The 20,390-nt window shown below is 45.0% G+C and overlaps 1 protein-coding gene across 3 annotated transcripts in view; it reads left to right on the plus strand.

Moving 5' to 3' along the window:
- Positions 1 to 2,339: 2,339 nt before the first annotated feature.
- Positions 2,340 to 20,390, plus strand: part of LOC122937713 (ATP-binding cassette sub-family B member 5-like) — a 383,155-nt gene continuing 365,104 nt past the window's right edge. For all 3 annotated transcript variants that reach the window (XM_044292700.1, XM_044292696.1, XM_044292699.1), the window contains exon 1: positions 2,340 to 2,442. In XM_044292700.1, the coding sequence (XP_044148635.1) occupies positions 2,383 to 2,442 (60 nt within the window). In that variant the 5' untranslated portion in view covers positions 2,340 to 2,382. The remainder of the gene's footprint in view (positions 2,443 to 20,390) is intronic.

Genomic DNA, 20,390 nt, shown 5'->3' on the forward strand with positions numbered 1-20,390 from the left:
GAAAATAAGGATGGGGATCTATCACTGGATGAGAAGGAAGAGCAGGAGGATGAGGAGTTGCTTGTGCAGGAGGACAAGGCTGATGATGATGATGACAATTAAACTGGCCATGATGACCAATCAGCCGGAAAAAAAATGGATCCTCAGGCATGCTGGTGAACAAGGGAGGCTGTAAGCTTTCTTGCTTATGTTTTGACATTCATATTGTTCACATAAAGCAATCTGATGATTACTGAATAGCCAAGCTTTTGGACCCTTGCTATCAAAGTAGAATATTTTCCTCTTGCCGAAAAGGAAGACAAATTGCCAGGATATACTGTGTACGTAGCCTGTTGCAGCTTTTGGCAAGAAGATGCCTGCCATCGTGTCTGAGACCCCTCACTACCCCACCCAACCCCTCCAAATCACCCACCTCCCACCATCTCCATGGGAAACCACAGCAGTCGGTTCAGTATCTTCAACATGATGGGGCAATTTTTTCATGTGCTGTGCCAGGTTAATGCAAATCAGCAAACGGAGATGAACTGCCTGTACAACCAGGTACAGTCCTACCTGGACTCTGGCCTACAGTATATGCTCTCTCTGTACTCTCTTGGCCAGCCTCCAGTGTTATCTCAGAAAGGGTTTTCAGCATGACAGGTGGTGTCATCACACCCAAACAGACAAAGCTGTCATCTGCCAGTGTACAAAACATCACTTTTGTAAAAAAAAATTATGCATGCATCTGTTTTTTACACACTGCCAGCTAAGGCAGATCAACAGATCTGCCATTGCTGATGGTGCCCTATCACGTCACCAAAGCTGTCTGTCTACCTACCATAATGTTCCATACTGTATGGCAGCTAATCCTGTCGCCACGACCGCTGCTGCTACTCCCTGCTGCTAATTCCCCTACTGCAGCTTCCATTACCATTACTGCCACTACCATTACCCCCACACAGTTACCACTACAACTACTGCCCCAACACAGCTGTGCACACATCTACTTGTTGCCTTGTCTGTTTCATGCTGTCCTCCTACTGCTGCCCTATTACCCCTACACACCTTACCCTTTCCACATCTACACTGTATTGCTGTAGCTCTCAAAAGAGAACTTTCCAGGCTTGTTGAACTTCAACACAAACCACACTTTCTTCTGACAATTTGCATTTAAAAATACAGCCCCTATTAAGGGGGTTATATCTGGCATAACTCCTGTGAGAGGGCACATATCTGGCATAACTAAATGAGGGGGCACATATCTGGCATAAATGCTGTGAGGGGGCACAAATCAGGGCATAACTACTGTGAGGGGGCACATATCTGAGCATTGCTACTGTGAGGGGGCACATATCTCGCATACCTCCTGTGATGGGGCACATTTTGGCATGACTATGGTGAAGGGGTCACAATGTGGGCATAACTACTGTGAGGGAGCACCAATGTGATCATAACCTGTGAAGGGGCACAGTGTTGGCATAACTACTTTAGGGGGATTGGGTAAGATTTCGGTGTGTGTAGTTATGTTTTGGGCGGAGTTAGAGGTGTGGCCTAGTATAATAAAAAAATTGCTTTGTGTACCGCACATACTGTCCCTTTTTCTTATTTTCAAAAGTTGGGAAGTATGGTCTATACATGTTTATTTAGGGGGATCTGATCTGTATTTAAAGGGAACCCGTCACCATGAAAGTGCAATGTAATCTGCAGACAGCATGTTATAGAGCAGGAGGAGCTGAGTAGATTGATGTATAGTTCTGTGGGAAAAGATTCAGCATAACATGTATTTTATTCTTTTAAATTTCTGCTCATTCTGGGCTTTAAAGTCCAGGAGACGGTCCTATCAGTCACTGACAGCCTTCCCTCTATGACTGTGTATACACAGATAGCTGTCAATCACTGATAGGACCGCCTCCTGGACTTCAAAGCCCTGAATGATCAGGGATATAAATGTATAAATTACAGATTTTGCTGAATCTTTTCCCACTAAACTACATATCAATCTGCTCAGCTCCTCCTGCTCTATAACATGCTGCCTCAGCTCAAACACCATGTTTAACATGACATGTTCCCTTTAAGTGATCTGGTGTGTGGTTTTTGTTCATTTTGGGGTGTGCTGAAGGGGGTCATATGTTCCATTTGCATTTAAATGCCCTAGGTTGGAGCTGCCATTTCTGCTCCTATATGCGTCCTATTATATACATGTTGCCGCGCAGGATCTCCAGCATCCACAAGGCTCTGCCACTTGTTTGCTTTAGTATTCTTTGGACGAATCAGCAGCATGTCATATGGCACACTGTATATTGCTTGAATGAAATTAGACTCCAGGACACAGCTCCTCCTTTCTTTCCTGTCTGACTTCTCGGAGCTCACACGCTGCTGGTAAACTGAAATCTGGGCCTCACGATGGCTGCCGGCAAGAGGAGCAGAGCGAGGAGAAGGAGGGGACGCGCCGTTCACTCAGGGGTAAGAGGATGGTAGTACATGAGTCAAACTTTGTAGTATCGTATATCAGCCAGCCACAACACTGGCAATAGGAAACATGATGCAATCATTTGGAAATTCCCCGTACAGTGCAGCATCCCAGTGAACTACAGCCAAAATAATACATGGAAATACCAATTTCCTGTCGCCCTGCAGAGGTCTGACATGTTCTTGTACACTTAGGATTTTTATGTTAAACCCTCCCCACCACTAATCTGTAGATTCGAATTTCAGCCAATGTCCCTAGTGCTAGGGGCTTGAATTTACAGTCCTTTAAAGGGGTTCTCCGGGCTTTTACTATTGATGACCTATCCTCAGGATAGGTCATGATTATCAGACCGGTGGCGCTCTGACACCTGGCACCCCCGCTGATCATCTTAAGAGGAAACAGCGCGCAGTGTGCACGTGCCGTCTCCCTTCTCTCTTCCTGCTCGCTGCTGGAGACATAGTACTGAGCAGATATACCTATATATAGAAAAAACGGAGTCTAGACAGGCTTAAAGTAAATAATAATGTAAAAAGTAGAGACAAGAATAAATCAAGACAAAAAGTGCGGTATACCCCTGAGGTATTTCACATCATTACAACTGTCATACAGAGGGGAAGTGAAGGTAGAGGGATGCCAGTAGTAATTGGTATCCTTTATCCATAGGTAAAGGGACAAATAACATGTAATCAATGTATAGTATGTATGCATAGACAGCCCTTATCCACATATTTGCAGCTCTCAGAAAAAGGGGAAGAGATGGATGTAAGAAGTAATAGGTGATAGGTAAAGGAACAGATAGTATGTATTATAATAATATATACGCATAAACATCATCTGTCCACGGATAAATAAATAATCAATATGTAAATGCTAGTGCATCACAATATATGGAATCACCCACAGACAAAAACCCTCATATAGAGTGTAACATGTTATCCGTGGACAGGGGATGTTTATGCGTATATATTATTATATTACACACTATCTGTTCCTTTACCTAATACTTCCTACATCCATCTCTTCCCCTTTTTTTGATAGCTGCAAATATGTGGATAAGGGATGTCTATGCATACATACTATACACTGATTACATATTATTTGTCCCTTTACCTATGGATTAAGGATACCTATTACTACCTGCATCCCTCTAACTTCACTTCCCCTCTGTATGACAGTTGTAATGATGTGAAATTCTTCAGGGGTATACCACACTTTTTGTCTTGATATATTCTTGTCTCTACTTTTTATATTTTATATATATTTAATAAAGACTATTATTTATTTTAAGCCTATCTAGACACAGCTTTTTCTATATATAGGTATATCTGTTCCATGTTAAGTGGGCTCTTTTGAGGGGCTGTGATGTGGCCCATCATTGGTTTTGGGCTGTTATTTAACTTAATTGTTAGTCAATATTAAAAGCCCGGAGAACCCCTTTAAAGGGGTGGTCTCTCTTCAGCAAATGGCATTTATCATGTAGACAAGGCACTTACTAATGTATTGTGATTGTCCATATTGCTTTCTTTGCTGGCTGGATTCATTTTTCCACTGATGGGCCATCCAGCTGCATTGGTCATGCTTGGATACTATAGAAAAAAAAGCGCCAGTATATAATGTGATGGAAAAATGAATCAAAGCTCTGCCCCGTCACTCAGCGTTCTTCTCTCCCACCTGTCACCGCTAGTTCAGCTTAGGAGAGAGGAGGAAACTGATTGGGGTAATTTTGCTAGTAAAAAGCCTGCTGGCGAAAGATGCAAATAATTAGGACGTGTATCTGTCATGTCCACGCACCACACTACAAGTTACACCAGCTAGGAGCTAGAGTAGATTTCAGTTATAATATGCGCCACAGGCATAATTGTGTCAGCTGTAGGGATGAGCGAACCCGAACTGTATAGTTCGGGTTCGTACCGAATTTTGGGGTGTCTGTGACACGGTCCTGAACCCGGACATTTTCGTAAAAGTCCGGGTTCGGTGTTCGTCGCTTTCTTGGCGCTTTTTGAAAGGCTGCAAAGCAGACAATCAACAAGCGTCATACTACTTGCCCCAAGAGGCCGTCACAGCCATGCCTACTATTGGCATGGCTGTGATTGGCCAGTGCAGCATGTGACCCAGCCTCTATTTAAGCTGGAGTCACATAGCGCCGCCCGTCACTCTGCTCTGATCAGCATAGAGAGAGGTTGCAGCTGCGACGTTAGGGCGAGATTAGGCAGTGATTAACTCCTCCAAAAGACTTCATTCAGAGATCGATCTGCAGCTGTGGATGATTGAACTGCTGCTATTGAATTGCTCACTGTTTTTAGGATGCCCAGAGCGTTTTTCAGTCACTTTTTTCTGGGGTGATCGGCGGCCATTTTGTGTCTTGTGGTGTGCCAGCACAAGCTGTCACCAAGTGCATTTAACCCTCAATGGTGTGGTTGTTTTTTGGCTAAATCCTACATCAGGGTCAAGCTGTCACACCAAATGCATTTAACTAGCAAAAGTGTGGTTATTTTTTGGCCATATACTACATCAGGGGCAAGCTGTCACCAAGTGCATTTAACCCTCAATGGTGTGGTTGTTTTTTGGCTTAATCCTACATCAGGGTCAAGCTGTCACACCAAGTGCATGTAACCATCAATAGTCTGGTTATTTTTTGGCCATATACTACATCAGGGGCAAGCTGTCACCAAGTGCATTTAACCCTCAATGGTGTGTTTTTTTTTTTTGGCTAAATCCTACATCAGGGTCAAGCTGTCACACCAAGTGCATTTAACCAGCAATAGTCTGGTTATTTTTTGGCCATATACTACATCAGGGGCAAGCTGAGCCTGTCACCAAATGCATTTAACCCTCAATAGTGTGGTTGGTCAAGCTGTCACACCAAGTGCATTTAACCATCAATAGTGTGGTTATTTTTTGGCCATATCCCAGTCTAATTCTGTCAGTAAACGTATACCTGTCACCCAGCGCCTAAATAATAGGCCTCAAATTTATATCCAGCTAAATCTGTCGTTACTGCTGTGGCTGGTCAAGTTATTTAGTGTCCGTCAAAGCACAGTTTTTGTTCTGGGTTGAAATACAATTCCCAATTTAGCAATTTCCTAATTTAGTGGTTTCTGCTGTATCAGAGCTATTTTAAATCTATCCCTAAAAGGGTATATAAGATTCAAGGTGCACATAGGGTCATTCTGAATAACTTTACACCCACGCTACTGTGCATTTCCAAGTCTAATTCTGTCAGTAAACCTATACCTGTCACCCAGCGCCTAAATAATAGGCCTCAAATTTATATCCAGCTAAATATGTCGTTACTGCTGTGGCTGGTCAAGTTATTTAGTGTCCGTCAAAGCACAGTTTTTGTTCTGGGTTGAAATACAATTCCCAATTTAGCAATTTCCTAATTTAGTGGTTTCTGCTGTATCAGAGCTATTTTAAATCTATCCCAAAAAGGGTATATAAGATTCAAGGTGCACATAGGGTCATTCTGAATAACTTTACACCCACGCTACTGTGCATTTCCAAGTCTAATTCTGTCAGTAAACCTATACCTGTCACCCAGCGCCTAAATACTAGGCCTCAAATTTATATTCAGCTAAATCTGTCGTTACTGCTGTGGCTGGTAAAGTTATTTAGTGTCCGCCAAAGCACAGTTTTTGTTCTGGGTTGAAATACAATTCCCAATTTAGCAATTTCCTAATTTATTGGTTTCTGCTGTATCAGAGCTATTTTAAGTCTATCCCTAAAAGGGTATATAAGATTCAAGGTGCACATAGGGTCATTCTGAATAACTTCACACACACGCTACTGTGCATTTCCAAGTCTAATTCTGTCAGTAAACCTATACCTGTCACCCAGCGCCTAACTAATAGGCCTCAAATTTATATCCAGCTAGATCTGTCGTTACTGCTAAGGCTGGTCAAGTTATTTAGTGTCCGTCAAAGCACAGTTATTGTTCTGGGTTGAAATACAATTCCCAATTTAGCAATTTCCTAATTTAGTTGTTTCTGATGTATCAGAGCTATTTTAAATCTATCCCTAAAAGGGTATATAAGATTCAAGGTGCACATAGGGTCATTCTGAATAACTTCACACACACGCTACTGTGCATTTCCAAGTCTAATTCTGTCAGTAAACCTATACCTGTCACCCAGAGCCTAAATAATAGACCTCAAATTTATATTCAGCTAAATCTGTCGTTATTGCTGTGCCTGTATTAGTGTAATACGGTACCTAAATAGATAGCCAGATAGTGTTAGGTGTCTGTAAAAAAAGGCCTGAATTTGAATTCAATACATTGGGCCAAATAATATTTTTCTTATTGTGGTGAACGGTAACAATGAGGAAAACATCTAGTAAGGGACGCGGACACGGACATGGTCGTGGTGGTGTTAGTGGACCCTCTGGTGCTGGGAGAGGACGTGGCCGTTCTGCCACAGCCACACGTCCTAGTGTACCAACTACCTCAGGTCCCAGTAGCCGCCAGAATTTACAGCGATATTTGGTGGGGCCCAATGCCGTTCTAAGGATGGTAAGGCCTGAGCAGGTACAGGCATTAGTCAATTGGGTGGCCGACAGTGGATCCAGCACGTTCACATTATCTCCCACCCAGTCTTCTGCAGAAAGCGCAAAGATGGCGCCTGAAAACCAAGCCCATCAGTCTGTCACATCACCCCCATGCATACCAGTGAAACTGTCTGAGCCTCAAGTTATGCAGCAGTCTCTTATGCTGTTTGAAGACTCCACTGGCAGGGTTTCCCAAGGGCATCCACCCAGCCCTTCCCCAGCGGTGGAAGACATAGAATGCACTGACGCACAACCACTTATGTTTCCTGATGATGAGGACATGGGAATACCACCTCAGCATGTCTCTGATAATGACGGAACACAGGTGCCAACTGCTGCGTCTTTCTGCAGTGTACAGACTGAACAGGAGGTCAGGGATCAAGACTGGGTGGAAGACGATGCAGGGGACGATGAGGTCCTAGACCCCACATGGAATGAAAGTCGTGCCACTGACTTTCACAGTTCGAAGGAAGAGGCAGTGGTGAGACCGAGCCAACAGCGTAGCAAAAGAGGGAGCAGTGGGCAAAAGCAGAACACCCGCCGCCAAGAGACTCCGCCTGCTACTGACCGCCTCCATCTGGGACCGAGCACCCCAAAGGCAGCTTCAAGGAGTTCCCTGGCATGGCACTTCTTCAAACAATGTGCTGACGACAAGACCCGAGTGGTTTGCACGCTATGCCATCAGAGCCTGAAGCGAGGCATTAACGTTCTGAACCTTAGCACAACCTGCATGACCAGGCACCTGCATGCAAAGCATGAACTGCAGTGGAGTAAACATCTTAAAACCAAGGAAGTCACTCAGGCTCCCCCTGCTACCTCTTCTGCTGCTGCCGCCTCGGCTTCTTCTGCTGCTGCCGCCTCGGCCTCTTCTGCTGCTGCCGCCTCGGCCTCTTCCTCCGCCTCTGGAGGAACGTTGGCACCTGCCGCCCAGCAAACAGGGGATGTACCACCAACACCACCACCACCTCCGTCACCAAACATCTCAACCATGTCACACGGCAGCGTTCAGCTCTCCATCTCACAAACATTTGAGAGAAAGCGTAAATTCCCACCTAGCCACCCTCGATCCCTGGCCCTGAATGCCAGCATTTCTAAACTACTGGCCTATGAAATGCTGTAATTTAGGCTGGTGGACACAGACAGCTTCAAACAGCTCATGTCGCTTGCTGTCCCACAGTATGTTGTTCCCAGCCGGCACTACTTCTCCAAGAGAGCCGTGCCTTCCCTGCACAACCAAGTATCCGATAAAATCAAGTGTGCACTGCGCAACGCCATCTGTGGCAAGGTCCACCTAACCACAGATACGTGGACCAGTAAGCACGGCCAGGGACGCTATATCTCCCTAACTGCACACTGGGTAAATGTAGTGGCAGCTGGGCCCCAGGTGGAGAGCTGTTTGGCGCACGACCTTCCGCCGCCAAGGATCGCAGGGCAACATTCTTTGCCTCCTGTTGCCACCTCCTCCTACTCGGCTTCCTCCTCCTCTTCTTCCACCTGCTCATCCAGTCAGCCACACACCTACACCACCAACTTCAGCACAGCCTGGGGTAAACATCAGCAGGCCATTCTGAAACTCATATGTTTGGGGGACAGGCCCCACACCGCACAGGAGTTGTGGCGGGGTATAGAACAACAGACTGACGAGTGGTTGCTGCCGGTGAGCCTCAAGCCCGGCCTGGTGGTGTGCGATAATGGGCGAAATCTCGTTGCAGCTCGGGGACTAGCCGGTTTGACGCACATCCCTTGCTTGGCGCATGTGCTGAATTTGGTGGTGCAGAAGTTCATTCACAACTACCCGACATGTCAGAGCTGCTGCATAAAGTGCGGGCCGTCTGTTCGCGCTTTCGGTGTTCACATCCTGCTGCTGCTCGCCTGTCTGCGCTACAGCGTAACTTCGGCCTTCCCGCTCACCGCCTCATATGCGACGTGCCCACCAGGTGGAACTCCACCTTGCACATGCTGGACAGACTGTGCGAGCAGCAGCAGGCCATAGTGGAGTTTCAGCTGCAGCACGCACGGGTCAGTCACACTACGGAACAGCACCACTTCACCACCAATGACTGGGCCTCCATGCGAGACCTGTGTGCCCTGTTGCGCTGTTTCGAGTACTCCACCAACATGGTCAGTGGCGATGACGCCGTTATCAGCGTTACAATACCACTTCTATGTCTCCTTGAGAAAACACTTAGGGCGATGATGGAAGAGGAGGTGGCCCAGGAGGAGGAGGAAGAGGGGTCATTTTTAGCACTTTCAGGCCAGTCTCTTCGAAGTGACTCAGAGGGAGGTTTTTTGCAACAGCAGAGGCCAGGTACAAATGTGGCCAGCCAGGGCCCACTACTGGAGGACGAGGAGGACGAGGATGAGGAGGAGGTGGAGGAGGATGAGGATGAAGCATGGTCACAGCGGGGTGGCACCCAACGCAGCTCGGGCCCATCACTGGTGCGTGGCTGGGGGGAAAGGCAGGACGATGATGATACGCCTCCCACAGAGGACAGCTTGTCCTTACCCCTGGGCAGCCTGGCACACATGAGCGACTACATGCCGCAGTGCCTGCGCAACGACAGCAGAGTTGCCCACATTTTAACGTGTGTGGACTACTGGGTTGCCACCCTGCTGGATCCACGGTACAAAGACAATGTGCCCACCTTACTTCCTGCACTGGAGCGTGATAGGAAGATGTGCGAGTACAAGCGCATGTTGGTAGACGCGCTACTGAGAGAATTCCCAAATGTCACAGGGGAACAAGTGGAAGCCCAAGGCCAAGGCAGAGGAGGAGCAAGAGGTCGCCAAGGCAGCTGTGTCACGGCCAGCTCCTCTGAGGGCAAGGTTAGCATGGCAGAGATGTGGAAAAGTTTTGTCAACACGCCACAGCTAACTGCACCACCACCTGATACGCAGCGTGTTAGCAGGAGGCAACATTTCACTAACATGGTGGAACAGTACGTGTGCACACCCCTCCACGTACTGACTGATGGTTCAGCCCCATTCAACTTCTGGGTCTCTAAATTGTCCACGTGGCCAGAGCTAGCCTTTTATGCCTTGGAGGTGCTGGCCTGCCCGGCGGCCAGCGTTTTGTCTGAACGTGTATTCAGCACGGCAGGGGGCGTCATTACAGACAAACGCAGCCGCCTGTCTACAGCCAATGTGGACAAGCTGACGTTCATAAAAATGAACCAGGCATGGATCCCACAGGACCTGTCCATCCCTTGTGCAGATTAGACATTAACTACCTCCCCTTAAACATATATTATTGTACTCCAGGGCACTTTCTCATTCAATCCTATTTTTATTTTCATTTTACCATTATATTGCGAGGCTACCCAAAGTTGAATGAACCTCTCCTCTGTCTGGGTGTAGGGGCCTAAATATATGCCAATGGACTGTTCCAATGTTGGGTGACGTGAAGCCTGATTCTCTGCTATGACATGCAGACTAATTCTCTGCTGACATGAAGCCAGATTCTCTGTTACGGGACCTCTCTCCTCTGCCTGGGTGCCTGGGCCTAAATATATGACAATAGACTGTTGCAGTGGTGGCTGACGTGAAGCCTGATTCTCTGCTATGACATGCAGACTGATTCTCTGCTGGCATGAAGCCAGATTCTCTGTTACGGGACCTCTCTCCTCTGTCTGGGTGCTGGGCCTAAATATATGCCAATGGACTGTTGCAGTGGTGGCTGACGTGAAGCCTGATTCTCTGCTATGACATGCAGACTGATTCTCTGCTGACATGAAGACAGATTCTCTGTTATGGGAACTCACTCCTCTGCCTGGGTGCTGGGCCTAAATATATGACAATAGACTGTTGCACTGGTGGCTGACGTGAAGCCTGATTCTCTGCTATGACATGCAGACTGATTCTCTGCTGACATGAAGCCAGATCCTCTGTTACGGGACCTCTCTCCTCTGCCTGGGTGCTGGGCCTAAATATATGCCAATGGACTGTTGCAGTGGTGGCTGACGTGAAGCCTGATTCTCTGCTATGACATGCAGACTGATTCTCTGCTGACATGAAGACAGATTCTCTGTTACGGGACCTCTCTCCTCTGCCTGGGTGCTGGGCCTAAATATATGACAATGGACTGTTGCACTGGTGGCTGACGTGAAGCCTGATTCTCTGTTATGACATGCAGACTGATTCTCTGCTGACATGAAGCCAGATTCTCTGTTACGGGACCTCTCTCCTCTGCCTGGGTGCCGGGGCCTAAATATCTGAGAATGGACTGTTCCAGTGGTGGGTGACGTGAAGCCAGATTCTCTCCTATGGGACCTATCTCCAATTGATATTGGTTAATTTTTACTTATTTTATTTTTATTTTTATTCATTTCCCTATCCACATTTGTTTGCAGGGGATTTACCTACATGTTGCTGCCTTTTGCAGCCCTCTAGCCCTTTCCTGGGCTGTTTTACAGCCTTTTTAGTGCCCAAAAGTTCGGGTCCCCATTGACTTCAATGGGGTTCGGGACGAAGTTCGGATCGGGTTCGGATCCCGAACCCGAACATTTCCGGGAAGTTCGGCCGAACTTCTCGAACCCGAACATCCAGGTGTCCGCTCAACTCTACTTGTCACCAGAACATAAAAAAAAACTAAGTTAAAGTGAACGATAGATGATTTTATAAGAGTATCCCCAGGTAGGTCTTATTGAGTAGTAATATACAGTGGTTACACTTACCTAAAGTGGTCTGTTAAAGAACAACTGGTGAACCAGTGACACAACCATGGGCGCCAAAGTCTCAGCTGTGCACATGGGTAACGAAGACTAGCACATCAGGTCTGATGTTTCAGAAGATCTACTGTGGAACAAGTTGTTATAAAAGTTATATGTGGCCAAAAGAAAGCTATCAGAACACACAGTGTACACAGCTTGCTGCATGTGGGGTTGCATAGCTGCGTAATACACAACATTAGGCAAGCATATAATGTATATCAACTTCTAAAGTTAATCTGATAAATCTTGGATATGAAAGAGAACCTCCATTTACGCCTGTATTACACTGTCCGATTGTAAGCCTGTTCATCGTTCACAGGAACGCTCCTTAGCAATGATCTGGCAGTCTAATACTGCCTCCGATTACCCAATGAATGAGCAAACGCTTGTTTATCAGGCAATTCAAATTTTTAGGCTTGCTTAAAAATAATTGTTTGCTGATGGCAGATCGTGCTATGTAATCATGATCTGCTGCCGGCAAACAACTAGACAGCATGGTGACGAATGATGGCATAACAATGCTCCTCTCCATACTCTAGAGCAGTGTTTCCCAACCAGTGTGCCTCCAGCTGTTGCAAAACTACAACTCCCAGCATGCCCGCACGGCCAAAGACTGTCCGGGCATGCTGGGAGTTGTAGTTTTGCAACAGCTGGAGGCAGACTGGTTGGGAAACACTGCTCTAGAGGAGATCGCTATTTGAAATAGCAGTGGTCTCCTCCACTAGCGAGCAGGCGTTCCTCTCCCAACAATCTCCTGCTTGATGGTATCATCTAATACCATCCTTAATCTGAGGTGTTAAACCTTAACTTCCCTTCTTCGGAATGAAAACTGTTTAGTCTTTACATCAACTTTAAGTAGAATAGACTCCTTTTCATATGTCAGGATCAAACTTTCCCCTCAGTGACTCCTTATAAGATCAGTAATCATCCATTATTCTGAAATCTAGAAGAACAACTCTTACTTCAGACTACCATTCATCTGCCAAAGTCTGGGCACATATCTCTCATGCAAGATATGGAGAAGAAAGTCTGTCTATTAAGACCAAAAGAAACAGTGAGAAGCTGTCCTTCCGTGTCTATAATTACCTTCCTTTAAGAGGTGGCTAAAAAAAGGTTCTTTATGAAATGTTCTTTTATAGATTTTGTACATTTGATAATTATAGACTTTTGCTGACAATGGCGTCTTCCAAGGTACCTAAAGTCAACATTTTCTCAGCACAGTCCATAAAAAAAAGTGAAGCAAGGGGAGCAGTCCTTTATTTGACTCACTTCTGGCTTTCTCATTTGTCAGACTATTATATGCCATAGGAACCAGGTTTAGTAGTGAATTATGTGACACCCGAATGCAGGGGCGGATTGGCCTTAGACCTTACAGGGAAATTTTCCGGTAGGCCGATGACCAGGGGGCCACCCAAACCCCCCTCTCTGCCGCTGGCGAGGTACATAGAGAGCTCTCAGAGGTAATTAATGCTTTGAGAATCAGGTACTCATGTACCCAGCCAGCGACCGCACATGCCCCTCTGAATCTTACTTCCTAAGCCCCCTGCTCCATATCTTAACCCTTAGTGACCACCCATATGTGTTTCTGCGGCGGTAACTAAGGGGCCTTGGACTGGAGCACCACCTTTTTATGGCAGCGCTTTAGCCCAAGTTAGCACTTAAATCAAGCGCTGGAGCTCCTTGCCCGCAGCTACCGGAGATAGCTGAGGGCTCAGGGCAGTGATCAGAGACTGTGACAAGAGGTCTCTGATCATGTTATTGCTGTGATAAACTGTATCACGGTGATCACCGAAAATACTGGCAGCAGAGCTGCCGGCAGTAAACTTTCTCCCTCCTCCAAGTACCTCAACAAAGATGGCGGCTGCCCGGCGCATGCACACACTATTTGCCGGCTGCCGCCGCCCATGCTCTGGTTCTCTCCTCAGTAGAGAGTGTAATTATTTATGGAGCAGTCGGGTCCCGCAGCACCTAGATTGGGGCAATATGGCCCCCAATGTTTTTAATAAAGGGCAGGATCCCCCTTCCCTAATAAAATAAAAAAAATACAATTACAAAATGGCGCAGACATGCGCACTAGTTAATGCACGGAAGATCTGCCTTCAGCACAGTATCCATCAGGGGCCAATAGTAATGGTCCCTGATCATGTGGTCTCCATGATAAAACCTATCATGGAGGTCACATCCATTATATTTACTAAACACTGCCAGGACAGGGGCTGTGTTTCTCTTTCCCCTCAGTACAGTTATTCTGTGAGGAGATAGAGAGATCAGACTTCTGTCCTGGCTGTGCGATTTACTGTTAAAAAAAAAAGAAAAATCAATTTATAAACTGTCAGTCCGTAACTGGCGGTCAGTGGGAGTCCGTAATTAGACGTCCGTTATTAGGACGGTCAGTTATTTTCATTAGGGACCCTGTGTCCATCTGTTACTGATGGTCAGTGGGTGTCCGTCATTTGGTTTCCGTCATTAGGCGTCTATTAGGGACGTTCAGTTATTTTCATTAATTTAACATTTATCATTTTTAGGGTGGGATATACAGTACAGACCAAAAGTTTGGACACACCTTCTCATTCAAAGAGTTTTCTTTATTTTCATGACTATGAAAATTGTAGATTCACACTGAAGGCATCAAAACTATGAATTAACACATGTGGAATTATATACATAACAAAAAAGTGTGAAACAACTGAAAATATGTCATATTCTAGGTTCTTCAAAGTAGCCACCTTTTGCTTTGATTACTGCTTTGCACACTCTTGGCATTCTCTTGATGAGCTTCAAGAGGTAGTCACCTGAAATGGTCTTCCAACAACAGTCTTGAAGGAGTTCCCAGAGATGCTTAGCACTTGTTGGCCCTTTTGCCTTCACTCTGCGGTCCAGCTCAACCCCAAACCATCTCAATTAGGTTCAGGTCCGGTGACTGTGGAGGCCAGGTCATCTGGCGCAGCACCCCATCATTCTCATTCATGGTCAAATAGCCCTTACACAGCCTGGAGGTGTGTTTGGGGTCATTGTACTGTTGAAAAATAAATGATGGTCCAACTAAACGCAAACCGGATGGAATAGCATGCCGCTGCAAGATGCTGTGGTAGCCATGCTGGTTCAGTATGCCTTCAATTTTGAATAAATCCCCAACAGTGTCACCAGAAAAGCACCCCCACACCATCACACCTCCTCCTCCATGCTTCACGGTGGGAACCAGGCATGGAGAGTCCATCCGTTCACCTTTTCTGCGTCGCACAAAGACACGGTGGTTGGAACCAAAGATCTTAAAATTGGACTCATCAGACCAAAGCACAGATTTCCACTGGTCTAATGTCCATTCCTTGTGTTCTTTAGCCTAAACAAGTCTCTTCTGCTTGTTGCCTGTCCTTAGCAGTGGTTTCCTAGCAGATATTCTACCATGAAGGCCTGATTCACACAGTCTCCTCTTAACAGTTGTTCTAGAGATGTGTCTGCTGCTAGAACTCTGTGTGGCATTGACCTGGTCTCTAATCTGAGCTGCTGTTAACCTGCCATTTCTGAGGCTGGTGACTTGGATGAACTTATCCTCCGCAGCAGAGGTGACTCTTGGTCTTCCTTTCCTGGGGCAGTCCGCATGTGAGACAATTTCTTTGTAGCGCTTGATGGTTTTTGTGACTGCACTTGGGGACACTTTCAAAGTTTTCCTAATTTTTCAGACTGACTGACCTTCATTTCTTAAAGTAATGATGGCCACTCGTTTTTCTTTACTTAGAATTTTTATTATGGCAAGAAAAAAGCAGCTAACAGTCTATTCAGTAGGACTATCAACTGTGTATCCACCTGACTTGTCCACAATGCAACTGATGGTCTCAACCCCATTCATAAGGCAAGAAATCCCACTTATAAAACCTGACAGGGCACACCTGTGAAGAGAAAACCATTTCAGGTGACTACCTCTTGAAGCTCATCAAGAGAATGCCAAGAGTGTGAAAAGCAGTAATCAAAGCAAAAGGTGGCTACTTTGAAGAACCTAGAATATGACATATTTTTCAGTTGTTTCACACTTTTTTGTTATGCATATAATTCCATATGTGTTAATTCATAGTTTTGATGCCTTCAGTGTGAATCTACAATTTTCATAGACATGAAAATAAAGAAAACTCTTTGAATGAGAAGGTGTGTCCAAACTTTTGGTCTGTACTGTATATATATATTTTTCTTTCTGAGCTTTTTATGAAAAAAAAAAAATGTCTTAAAGATTATTCAGTGCAGAGCAGGCATATGAATTTCTATGCTCTGATAACTCTGAATCTGACACTGCTTCAGAGGCGGAAATATTTTCTGATAGCGTGGACTCTAGTCCCACTTCCATCCCCAGACCCCATAGCCTTATGGTGGTTGAAGCCGCCACCTCATCTCATTCTCCACCCAGCGGTCCCATCACTTCTACTGCGTGGGTTCCTGCTACTTCATTTTCCCCCCAAGTACCCCAATTTTTATCTACTCCTCAAATTAATGTGATCATCACAAATTTTACCCCTTATGATTTTTTTTCATTTATTTGTGGACGATAAAGTCCTGGAATTATCTGTGCAGAAAACTAATCTGTACGCCACACAGTTTGCTGTACTGTCCACTCAACCCCTGTGTTTGCAGCAGTTATGTCCGGAAACCGCTATGAAGCCATAATGCGGTTCATGCATTTTTCTGACAGTTCCCAAGTCCCCCCCAGAACTGACCCAGCCTACGACCACCTAAATAAATTGAGACCCCTTATTTCCCTCCTTAGGGATTTATCCTTAAAATTATATACCCCCGATAAAAATCTGTCCGTAGATGAATCCCTTTTTAATTTTAAAGGCCGCCTTTCCTTCTGTCAGTTTATTCCCTCCAAGCGTGCCAGATATGGGGTAAAATTATATAAGGTGTGAGAGAGCACAACCGACTACACCTGCGGTCTGGCTGTATATTAGGGCAGAGATCCCGATTAGGGATGAGCGAACTCGAACTGTATAGTTCGGGTTCGTACCGAATTTTGGGGTGTCCGTGACACGGACCCGAACCCGGACATTTTCGTAAAAGTCCGTGTTCGGGTTCGGTGTTCGTCGCTTTCTTCGCGCTTTTGTGACGCTTTCTTGGCGCTTTTTGAAAGGCTGCAAAGCAGCCAATCAACAAGCGTCATACTACTTGCCCCAAGAGGCCATCACAGCCATGCCTACTATTGGCATGGCTGTGATTGGCCAGAGCACCATGTGACCCAGCCTCTATTTAAGCTGGAGTCACATAGCGCCGCCCGTCACTCTGCTCTGATTAGCGTAGGGAGAGGTTGCGGCTGCGACAGTAGGGCGAGATTAGGCAGATTAACTCCTCCAAAGGACTTGATTAACTGATCGATCTGCAGCTGTGGATCATTGAGCTGCTGATCCTCAATTGCTCACTGTTTTTAGGCTGCCCAGACCGTTTGTCAGTCACATTTTTCTGGGGTGATCGGCGGCCATTTTGTGTCTTGTGGTGCGCCAGCACAAGCTGCGACCAAGTGCATTTAACCCTCAATGGTGTGGTTGTTTTTTGGCTAAAGCCTACATCAGGGTGAAGCTGTCACACCAAGTGCATTTAACCCTCAGTAGTGTGGTTGGTCAAGCTATCACACCAAGTGCATTTAACCAGCAATAGTCTGTTCATTTTTTGGCCATATACTAAATCAGGGGCAAGCTACGCCCGTCACCAAGTGCATTTAACCCTCAGTAGTGTGGTTGGTCAAGCTGTGACACCAAGTGCATTTAACCAGCAATAGTCTGTTCATTTTTTGGCCATATACTACATCAGGGGCAAGCTGCGCCCATCACCAAGTGCATTTAACCAGCAATAGTGTGGTTATTTTTTGGCCATATCCCAGTCTAATTCTGTCACTAAATCCATACCGGTCACCCAGCGCCTAAATACTAGGCCTCAAATTTATATCCCGCTAAATCTCTCGTTACCGCTGTCCTGTTGTGGCTGGGAAAGTTATTTAGTGTCCGTCAAAGCACATTTTTGTTCTGGGTTGAAATACAATTCCCAATTTAGCAATTTAAAAATTTAGTGGTTTCTGCTGTATCAGAGCTATTTGAAATCTATCCCTAAAAGGGTATATAATATTCAAGGTGCACATAGGGTCATTCAGAATAACTTCACACACCCGCTACTGTGCATTTCCAAGTCTAATTCTGTCACTAAACCCATACCTGTCACCCAGCGCCTAAATACTAGGCCTCAAATTTATATCCAGCTAAATCTGTCCTTAGTGCTGTAGCTGGGCGAGTTATTTAGTGTCCGTTCAAGCACATTTCTTGTTCTGGGTTGAAATACAATTCCCAATTTAGCAATTTCATAATTTAGTGGTTTCTGCTATATCAGAGCTATTTGAAATCTATCCCTAAAAGGGTATATAATATTCAAGGTGCACATTGGGTCATTCAGAATAACTTCACACACACCCGCTACTGTGTATTTCCAAGTCTAATTCTGTCACTAAACCCATACCTGTCACCCAGCGCCTAAATACTAGGCCTCAAATTTATATCCAGCTAAATCTGTCCTTAGTGCTGTAGCTGGGCGAGTTATTTAGTGTCCGTTCAAGCACATTTCTTGTTCTGGGTTGAAATACAATTCCCAATTTAGCAATTTCATAATTTAGTGGTTTCTGCTATATCAGAGCTATTTGAAATCTATCCCTAAAAGGGTAGATCATATTGAAGGTGCACATAGGGACATTCAGAATAACTTCACACACCCGCTACTGTGCATTTCCAAGTCTAATTCTGTCACTAAACCCATACCTGTCACCCAGCGCCTAAATACTAGGCCTCAAATTTATATCCAGCTAAATCTGTCCTTAGTGCTGTAGCTGGGCGAGTTATTTAGTGTCCGTTCAAGCACATTTCTTGTTCTGGGTTGAAATACAATTCCCAATTTAGCAATTTCATAATTTAGTGGTTTCTGCTATATCAGAGCTATTTGAAATCTATCCCTAAAAGGGTATATAATATTCAAGGTGCACATTGGGTCATTCAGAATAACTTCACACACACCCGCTACTGTGTATTTCCAAGTCTAATTCTGTCACTAAACCCATACCTGTCACCCAGCGCCTAAATACTAGGCCTCAAATTTATATCCTGCTAAATCTGTCCTTAGTGCTGTAGCTGGGCGAGTTATTTAGTGTCCGTTCAAGCACATTTCTTGTTCTGGGTTGAAATACAATTCCCAATTTAGCAATTTCATAATTTAGTGGTTTCTGCTATATCAGAGCTATTTGAAATCTATCCCTAAAAGGGTATATAATATTCAAGGTGCACATTGGGTCATTCAGAATAACTTCACACACACCCGCTACTGTGTATTTCCAAGTCTAATTCTGTCACTAAACCCATACCTGTCACCCAGCGCCTAAATACTAGGCCTCAAATTTATATCCTGCTAAATCTCTCGTTAGTGCTGTAGCTGGGCGAGTTATTTAGTGTCCGTTCAAGCACATTTCTTGTTCTGGGTTGAAATACAATTCCCAATTTAGCAATTTCATAATTTAGTGGTTTCTGCTATATCAGAGCTATTTGAAATCTATCCCTAAAAGGGTATATAATATTCAAGGTGCACATTGGGTCATTCAGAATAACTTCACACACACCCGCTACTGTGTATTTCCAAGTCTAATTCTGTCACTAAACCCATACCTGTCACCCAGCGCCTAAATACTAGGCCTCAAATTTATATCCTGCTAAATCTCTCGTTAGTGCTGTAGCTGGGCGAGTTATTTAGTGTCCGTTCAAGCACATTTCTTGTTCTGGGTTGAAATACAATTCCCAATTTAGCAATTTCATAATTTAGTGGTTTCTGCTATATCAGAGCTATTTGAAATCTATCCCTAAAAGGGTATATAATATTCAAGGTGCACATTGGGTCATTCAGAATAACTTCACACACACCCGCTACTGTGTATTTCCAAGTCTAATTCTGTCACTAAACCCATACCTGTCACCCAGCGCCTAAATACTAGGCCTCAAATTTATATCCTGCTAAATCTCTCGTTAGTGCTGTAGCTGGGCGAGTTATTTAGTGTCCGTTCAAGCACATTTCTTGTTCTGGGTTGAAATACAATTCCCAATTTAGCAATTTCATAATTTAGTGGTTTCTGCTATATCAGAGCTATTTGAAATCTATCCCTAAAAGGGTATATAATATTCAAGGTGCACATTGGGTCATTCAGAATAACTTCACACACACCCGCTACTGTGTATTTCCAAGTCTAATTCTGTCACTAAACCCATACCTGTCACCCAGCGCCTAAATACTAGGCCTCAAATTTATATCCTGCTAAATCTCTCGTTAGTGCTGTAGCTGGGCGAGTTATTTAGTGTCCGTTCAAGCACATTTCTTGTTCTGGGTTGAAATACAATTCCCAATTTAGCAATTTCATAATTTAGTGGTTTCTGCTATATCAGAGCTATTTGAAATCTATCCCTAAAAGGGTATATAATATTCAAGGTGCACATTGGGTCATTCAGAATAACTTCACACACACCCGCTACTGTGTATTTCCAAGTCTAATTCTGTCACTAAACCCATACCTGTCACCCAGCGCCTAAATACTAGGCCTCAAATTTATATCCTGCTAAATCTCTCGTTAGTGCTGTAGCTGGGCGAGTTATTTAGTGTCCGTTCAAGCACATTTCTTGTTCTGGGTT

The sequence above is a fragment of the Bufo gargarizans genome, chromosome 5, assembly GCF_014858855.1.
Source record: "Bufo gargarizans isolate SCDJY-AF-19 chromosome 5, ASM1485885v1, whole genome shotgun sequence".
Taxonomy (NCBI): domain Eukaryota; kingdom Metazoa; phylum Chordata; class Amphibia; order Anura; family Bufonidae; genus Bufo; species Bufo gargarizans.